This window comes from Pollicipes pollicipes, unplaced genomic scaffold (genome assembly GCF_011947565.3).
Source record: "Pollicipes pollicipes isolate AB1234 unplaced genomic scaffold, Ppol_2.1 Scaffold_2555;HRSCAF=2994_pilon_pilon_pilon, whole genome shotgun sequence".
NCBI lineage: Eukaryota > Metazoa > Arthropoda > Thecostraca > Pollicipedomorpha > Pollicipedidae > Pollicipes > Pollicipes pollicipes.
The window spans coordinates 46,558,375-46,567,310 of NW_023596136.1; the positions used below are offsets into that span (position 1 = coordinate 46,558,375).

The 8,936-nt window shown below is 51.1% G+C and overlaps 1 protein-coding gene across 1 annotated transcript in view; it reads left to right on the forward strand.

Moving 5' to 3' along the window:
- Nucleotides 1-229: 229 nt before the first annotated feature.
- LOC119102094 (DDB1- and CUL4-associated factor 5) overlaps nt 230-8,936 on the forward strand; it is a 20,045-nt gene continuing 11,338 nt past the window's right edge. The window contains exons 1-6 of the mRNA XM_037225461.1: nt 230-431; nt 3,367-3,561; nt 4,279-4,462; nt 5,035-5,171; nt 5,507-5,645; nt 6,654-6,795. Of these exons, the coding sequence (XP_037081356.1) occupies nt 3,375-3,561; nt 4,279-4,462; nt 5,035-5,171; nt 5,507-5,645; nt 6,654-6,795 (789 nt within the window). The 5' untranslated portion in view covers nt 230-431; nt 3,367-3,374. The remainder of the gene's footprint in view (nt 432-3,366; nt 3,562-4,278; nt 4,463-5,034; nt 5,172-5,506; nt 5,646-6,653; nt 6,796-8,936) is intronic.

An 8,936-nucleotide genomic window follows, 5' to 3' on the forward strand; every position in this document is an offset into this window, starting at 1 on the left:
TTCTTCGTAACTAAAGGTGCATAATGTGTGGGCAAAACTTGCTAACACTAGCACAGAAACTTGCTATACCCGCATTCGAACAGATAACACGGAGAGAGACCGCAGGCCCTAGTGTTCGTAGCAAGCATATTTGGTAATCAATAACCGTTGGTGCTCTTCCGCTACCAATCACAAACCATTGATCAGCTGATCATTATGTATTCATGGTTCAGGAAGTTACAGCGTGTTCTCGTCGTTTTGTCTGGGGTTGTGGGTTCATGCTGTGTGAAATGCGTGACAATATGAGGGCTTGGAATACAGTTTCTGCGGAACGTTTTCGATTCAACGGAGCATATTGTTGGCATTGAAGCTTGGGCCTCGTTTTCTTTGTTGAGTTTGGCATATTGAAGTTCGCCATATAGAATTATTGTAACAAGTTCACCTACTATCAGGTACGTTTTGTTGTGTAATGTTTCTTGTCAGCAAAGCTGCTGTCTGATGAGGCCTAAATCCTGTAGATATTGGGTGTCCTCAGGGGCGATGTTGCCAACTACTTCTAGTGTCAAGAGGAAGTCTAGAGGTTTCAAGTTAACACAGATCAGGGTGCCTCTTTGTCCATTTCAACCCCCTATCAACAAGATTTCCTCTTGCAGTACACTCACTTAGTTTCAAAGGATATTTTAGGTAGGCATGTTTTATCAGGTTATGGTAAAGATATTTGCCTTGCTTCACTCATCATAATTGTCATGTATTTCAAACTGGGATACTGGGTGCAAAATGGCAGCAGTACTCTGCATGCTCTAAAACTCATCAGCAATAACAAGCTGAGATAATGGGATGAAAACTTTGCTGTTTTCTGATCATGAACAGCATTTTTGCTCTGAAGAGGACAATTCATGTGCAATGCTTTCATATGAAATGAGATGATGTTGATGTATGAGTTTATATGATGAGTATGTTGTCATCACATATTATAGGATAAAAACCATCCTGTCCTAACCTGACCTGCTCTTTCAAATGGGAGCATTTTCTTGGGCTGTGAGGCTCCTAAGATGGATTTGACAGGGCCCTTCTGCAGATAACTCAAGGCCTCCTGCCAGCCAGCTGAGCCTGGTGTCAGCCATCTAGAGTCCTGCATATGACATGTTGTCTCCTCTGTGCTCTCCCTCCATTTCATCATATCAGTGTTCTATTACTGTAATTTGGGGTTGCCTGTCATAATGACAAGGCTTCCTACATTTTTAAGAGAAAGGGGACAAGCAGATATGATTGCTGATTGCTCCCCCTTGAAAAATGGCTATGGGGAAGTGCTGTCTTCTTGGCGTCCATATATGTTACATTTGTTTTACCATGTTGTAAGCTTAGCTTAACCTCAAGCCTCATTCTTTGCAAGCATGCTCATCTGCACAAGCTCCTAAACACTGGACCAGACATCTATTGCTAGTAGCTACATTAGCCCTAGCTCTTAGTTACCTGCCTTTCCTGAGAAGCTTCCTCAAATTATGCCACAAAACTTAAACCTAGTGAATGGGCTGTACTACCTATAAAATTAAGTGCTAGATGGCGTCAGTCAGTAAAGATGGCCACAGCAAATAATGCAATATATGGTGTGATATGTATGTGACAATATAGGTGTGATAACAAAGTTGGGGCCGCAGTTTCTAGTCAAAACACAGGGCATTGCTTGGTTCAGTCTTGGCATCAATGTTAGGTTAAAAACTGCAGACTGAAGGACTGCATTCAGTAATGGTGGATTCTGGGAGGAGGTAGGTGAAAACCATTATTCTTGTCCATTTTCTCTCCATCTTATGCCATAAGGCTGGCATTCAATTTTTTGAACATGGGTTAGCTGTCTCTCATGAGCATGCCTCCCTGTTCTTGCTTCTGCCCAATACTGATCTAGCACAATGGGGTCTGACTAACTTAAAGTATGTAGGGTTTATTCTTACCCTGACCCTGGGTGGCACAGCCCAATTTCAAGCTATTTTTAGCTTCCAACTCAAAGGTGTGAGTCTCAGTTTTACATTTGATTCTGGTGGAGATGATTCTGGTAACAACAGTTTGGAGAAAACCCAGTTAGTGTGTTGTGCTGAAACCTGTGTCAGGCAGGTGTTTTGATGGTAAGGTTGTAATAGATCTTGTGATCCCTTTTTTGCTGAGATTAGAACTTGCAGAATAAGAGCATGTCTTGATGGCTCTGCTTCTGCTTGATGCAGTTTGTTCATGATGCCTGTCATAGTTGACAAACTTTGGCTTCAAAAAACCTTGTAAGGGACTATTGACATGATTGAACACCATTTTCATGATAATCATGTTTACCATCAGAAAATTTTTGTGCAAATTAGCTGAAAGATAGTTAAGTATCATTGAAGCCATGGTTTAATGAGGGTGTTAAGTCAGCAGCCTATGCATGCCAGAATATCATTGCTGGGTAAAGTGGGTCCTTGTGTTATGCTTAATCTCTAATCCATGAATGGGGAGTGAATACTATTTATGCTGCTGTTGAAGACTGTCTGAAGTAATAAACTAATAAGCATTATTATTTTACATGTGTAGTAACATAGAGGTGGAAAGAAAGAATTATCAGGTGGTGTGTTTGGGGACCTTTCATTCCTCCTTGTGCCATATTTTCTGCAGCATGATTTTAATTTGTGCAGTGTTTGTGATGACATCAAGAAGGGTCAGTTTACCAAAAATTTGGGGTGGGCCAGGGATTTAGTTTTTAGTGTGCTTAGTGGGGGGCTCCAGCCCCCAACTACTGGGGGGGGGGGGGAGGAGACAGGAGTTAATGGTGGTTCCAGCCTTCCCCTTGAGAAGAAACTGGACCAAATTTGGGGGGAGACCCTTATTTAGCATATTTTGGGGTAGTCATGGCCCTTTTTTCTACACACTCCCCCCCCAACTTATTTGTTTTTGATATTTCAAACATTATTCCCATGTACCACCATGATCTAGTACAAGACCCCAAAATCTTGGGAGGAATCAGCCCCACAAGAAAAACTTACACTCAATTTGATATATACATTTGACTACAAGTTTTAAAATGTTTGCTGCTCAGCTTTCATAAGGGTCAAGTTTATAAGTTTGATTGTACCCATGTGGGCAATTTCATACAGCTAGAAGTAAAAATCACTCCAGACCTATGTCGTCCAGGGTATATTGCAAGACCAATGATTGATGTTTGTCGCGAGCACGAAAGAGTCAAGGAATCCAAAAAGCACCCCACAATTCAGAAGGGATGCATGCGTATTCATTCCGAATATGCTCAATGCATTTACGTCCTTCGAGCATCACAACGGGCCTGCAAGTGCCGGCGCGATCCGTACAACTCATGCACAATGAACCCTTCGAATTGCCAAGTTATGTGCAGCTGTTGTTGTTCGGCAGTGTCCGCCATGCTGGGCGGGAACCCGGTGTGTGCGCTGGAGCGGCGCTCGCTGGCCGGCCGCGGACTGCACGTGTCAGAGCTGCTGGACGCCAGGCTGGAGGCCGCCTCAGGCCTCTACCACCGCGACCTGGTCGCCCACTATGGCTGCATCAACGCCATCGAGTTCTCCGCCTCCGGCGCGCTGATGGCCTCCGGTGAGCGGTCCCAGCGCTGCGCACTGGCGGCGCGTCTCCTGCGACTGCCCACTGCCTGGAATGACTCTGCAGCTCAGCAGTGGAATGCTTGTCTTGGTCGCTGCAGCTAGATGTGGACTAGTTTTCAGTCCAGTGCTTTCTGTGGCAGAGTTTCGCTCACTGTCGTGATGCCATGGGCAGAAATGGTTGTCAGCTTCCCTACACACACACACACACGCACGCACGCACGCACGCACGTACGCACGCACGCACGCACGCACGCACGCACGCACGCAGACACAGACACAGACACAGACATATATATATCTATATATATATATATAGATATATATATATCTATATATATAGATATGTATATATCTATATATATATATATATATATATATATATATATATATATTATGCTGTTGGGTGGCCGGCACCTGGTCGTGTCGATACTCTTACACGTACACTCGTGCATCTCTATTTCGGGCCTCTTGCTAAGAAAAGCTATGCGTTGTCCTAACTTTGCTAGAAGCATCGCCTGAATCCGGATGATACCAGTCACATCCATCGCGCAATGCCTACAAGATTGAACGCTCTTCCACGCTTCATCGCCTTATTAAGCAGCGTCTCGCAGCGAAGACCACAGCCTTCGCCCGCCCTCCCCCCCAGCGCCGCAGCCTCAGAGACCCGCGCTCCCCGGCTCCCGGTGACTCGGCTGCCGTCCGTCCGCAGGCGGCGACGACCGGCGCGTCTTGGTGTGGGACGTGGCGCGCACGCTGTCGGGCGGCCGGCACCCGGTCGTGCCGATGGTCTCGCAGCACCTGTCCAACATCTTTTGCCTGGCGTTCGACGCCGCCGAGAGGCGCGTCTTCTCGGCCGGCAACGACAAACAGGTCATCGTGCACGACCTGGCCACGTGAGCGGATGGCGGCGGCGGCGGCGGCGCGACCGCCGCGCCCGGTGGGGGACAGTTGCGGGAGTGGACGGCGGCGGCGGCGGCGCGACCGCCGCGCCCGGTGGGGGGCAGTCGCGGGAGTGGACGGCGGCGTTGTTGAGCGCGACCGCCGCGCCTGGCGGGAGGGCAGTGGCTCGCGGGGAGGGATCTGCGCGGGTGCGTGCGAAGGCGTGTGCGAAGGAGGCGAGCTTGTGGTGAAGTCGCTGGGGACCATGAGGTGCCAGAACTTCGCAGGCTGTTGGCTGCTCGAGGTTGTTGGTCCGCTCGTCGTGTGGAGCCGTCGCCAGCGTTTGGCAGCGTCTAGTCGTCGGGGCTTTCATTTGCTGCGCTGCTGTGCGGAGTGATATTGGAGTAGAGGTGGCCGCATCTTACAGCGAGATTGCGATGAGCATGTCCTGAGCGAGCGCTTCAATGGCAGCGACCCTTCAGCAAACAATGGAGGCGGTCTGCCGGAGTGAGCGGACATGCGCTGACAGAAAGTCCTGTTACATCGGACTGCCGCGGACATGCTCCGACAGAGTGTCCCGTTACAGCGGAGCCGCGGTGGATGTGTTCACCGAGCAGCAGGCTGTGTACGGCCTCAGCGTGGATCCGTGCCGGGAGAACGTCTTCGTGGCCTCCTGTGAAAACGGCCGCGTGCTCCTGTTTGACCTGCGTATGAGTCTGGCTGGTGAGTGACTGGGACTGAGCTGGAGGCTGGTTTGAGCTTGTTGGAGATGGAGGCTGAAGCGGCTCTGTGGCGTGGACCTGGCAATCATGTTGCTACGTGAGCCGCTTTCCGGTGCTTGACTCTTCACTTTGGAGTTATGCTTCTAATGTGTGGGCTCGCTTTGCTGCCACCATCATTCCGTAACACAACTGACGGCGGGTGTAAGGTGTAAATCCCAGACTGACGGGGTGGATCAGTGAAAACCCCAGCCTTCACCTCAGTCCACGAATTTTCGAGAACCGATGTAGTGTGTGCCCTCTACCGTCTCTTAACTCCAAACCTTGGCTGCCCGATAGAGCCACACTCACTGGCTGAGCAGGGCTCATCACTGGCCGCCTACTACTCGGCCATGTTCAGCCCGTCCGAGCCCCAGCTCGTGGCCACGGCCAACTCCAAAACTGGCGCGGCTGTGTACGACGTCCGCATGCCCGGCAGGTGAGTGTCGGGTCCTGAGGATGTGAGAACCGCGTCTGCTCCTCGCTGAGGTGAGCACCGCTCCTTGGTGAGGTGAGCACTGCTCCTCAGTGAGGTGAGCACCGCTCCTTGGTGAGGTGAGCACCGCTCCTCGGCGAGGTCGGCACCGCTCCTCGGTGGGATAAGCACCGCCCCTCGGTGAGGTGAGCACTGCTCCTCGGTGAGATACGCACCGTTCCTCGGTGTGGTGAGCACTGCTCCTCGGCGAGGTCGGCACCGCTCCTCGGTGAGGTCGGCACCGCTCCTCGGTGAGATAAGCACCGCTCCTCGGTGAGGTGGGCACCGCTCCTCAGTGAGGTGAGCACCGTTCCTCGGTGAGATATGCACCGCTCCTCGGCGAGGTCGGCACCGCTCCTCGGCGAAGTCGGCACCGCTCCTCGGTGAGGTCGACATTGCTCCTCGGTGAGATAAGCACTGCTCCTCGGTGAGATACGCACCGTTCCTCGTGAGGTGAGCACCGCTCCCCGGTGAGGTGTGCACCGCTCCCCAGTGAGAGCACCGCTCCTCGGTGAGGTGGGTACCGCTCCCCGATGAGGTGAGCACTGCTCCTCGGCGAGGTCGGCACCACTCCCCGGTGAGGTGTGCACCGCTCCCCGGTGAGAGCACCACTCCTCGGTGAGGTGAGCACCGCTCCTCGGTGAGATGAGCACTGCTCTTCGGTGAGGTGGGCACCGCTCCCCGGTGAGGTGGGCACCGCTCCTCGGTGAGGTGAGCACCGCTCCCCGGTGAGATGAGCACCGCTCCCCGGCATGGCCTCTTGCTGACTTGGAGGCGCTGTGTCCCGGTGATGTAAGAGCTGCATTCCAGTGAGAGGAGCTCCTCGGTCTTGTTGATGTGAGCACTGCTTCCTGGCGAGATGAGGGACGTTTCGTTCGTGTCCGTCCTGCTGAAGTATGGCCTTCGTTACCGCTGCGAATAAGCGGCGTTGTAAAGCCACGGTCGGCCGCTAACGCCATCTGTTGTCGACAGGGTGTTGCAGAGGTACGGCGCCTGCCGCTACGGCGCCATGTCGGCGCGCTACAGCAGCGACGGCAGGAGGCTGTTCGTGCTGCGGCGGAGGCTTCCCCCGGTGCTGTACGATCTGATGTCGCCCACCTCACCCATCTGTCAGGTCAGTGTGACCTCGGGTCAACCGAGCCTTCTGTCAGATCGTGGTGATGTCGCACCGATGAGGATGGCTCCACGTGAAGACAAAGTCATGGCGCCTGAAGGCCCGAATGATTATAACCAGACCATTGACGTCCTCGCCTTGTACTTCACTGGTGTCGGGTCCGTTGGCTGTCCTGCTGGCACGTCAGGGTAACTAGGTAGCCACCAAGCCCAGTGTGTCCTCGGGCCTTCGGAGCGGAGGTGTGTGTGGTGGGGGTAATGAGCGAGTGGTCAGCGCCTTCCGCTCCCATGTAGTGGAGGAACCCCGGTTGCGCCATGTGAAGTGCGTCACTTTCCCTTTAAAGCTAAGAAAAAACCTGGTTGTGGGAGCATAGATATATAATACCTTTAGGCCGGCCACACCATGTTACATCACTAGCATACGTGTGTTATCGATAGAGGGGCATCGGTTTTAAAATGGCGTAGACTCGCAGGTAAACTGTACAAACTAAGGCAAACCGGGCGAATAACGGGCAAACTAATCCGACGGTTCTCTTTTGTGAAACGCACGCGTTCATCAGCCAACAGTTCAACGGTTCATTTGCGTGCATGGTAGATGTCATTGTTAAGCCACACCCCGGCCACTGATACATGTGGGTTTAGTTAAATGCAATGCACAATGCCCGTCTTTGGTCGAGCACATTCTGGGTAGCCGTTCGTAGCCGTTTCCGATCTTTTGGTTTATATATATATATATATATATATATATATATATATATATATATATATATATATACATGCATAGGAGTCTCGTGCTAGGTCAACACACTGGTTAATGGCGAACATGATATCCGAATTCGTGCTGTTGTAGGGCCGTTGGCGTCCTGTTGGCCGATTTCAAATACATACAGCACTCGTTAATTGCGTGGTGCCCTCAGAGCGTCAAGTTTGTATCACAAACTTGACTGGGCTCAAATTACTAGTGTGATATCACTCACTGAGATGTGGCCAGTGACACTGACGGCTTGCGCTAGGGCATACTCTGTGTATTGAAGGTGTAAACCTCATCGGATTATCAGCCAAAAAGCCCTGTCACGTGGCAACCTTCTAAGAGGATGAGACTGTACAGTTCGCTTGGCTTATTCATTGTTTCTTCACTCACAGTTTGACCACCCGTTCTACTACAACTCATGCACCATGAAGAGCTGCTGCTTCGCCGGCAGCCGGGACCAGTTTGTGCTTTCGGGCAGCGACGACTTCAACCTGTACATGTGGCGGATCCCTGACAATCCAGGTATGAGGGCGCAGACATGAGCCGTGCTGGTGCGTGACGCGCGCTGTCCGGGTGTGGTGGCCACGACTTGTGTGCCGTCTGGACTCCCCAGGCATCAGTGGTGTGTGCGGGCGCGTTAGTCATCACTGCGCCGTGGTTTTATGGGGCACGGACTGTACCCGTGATGTGGGTGCAGTTTTCAGCATAAGTTATGAGAATTTTTAGGCTTTTCAGCCACGCAAACAGGTGGATAAAGCTTCCCAAAATTTTGCTTCCTTTAAAGGTAATCCGTAGCTAGTAGGTTAACTGAGTAAAAGCCCAGTCTGTTACATCGCCTCAAGTAGTGAACGGAAGTTAATCCTCGGAAACTAATACATTTCTACGTGAACTTTTTCCACTACTTTCTATGACATAATTTTTGCCCTGTAGACATCGCCGAATGGTGAAACTAGCTAATCTGTATTATCTGCCGTCCAATCCTAATCCATGTCCTACGCTATATGTGTTCATTTTACAGTTGCACTTTTGTGCAGAAAGGCTGTAAACTAGAGCTGAGAATGTGAAGCAATTTCGGCTTCGAATCCCGAGGAGAGTCGATTTGTTTTTAGATTGGGATTCGATGTTTCGATAGATGTAAATAGATTCAAATAGACTGGAATCTTTCCGCCGAAATGTCGAACGCTCTTAACGTTTCTGTCAATAGAACGTTTCCACCTAGGCCAAAGGAAAAGGGGAGTCATTGTCACCAGCCTCTGCAGGTGTCGAAGTTGAGCGTGGGCCAGGTCGCGGACTTGTCTATACCATATGTAGTGGAAAAGTGTATGTTAAAGTAAAGAAGTAGGTAGGCGTGGTGTAGCATCCTTTCCCCGGGTGTAAGCGAATACACACAT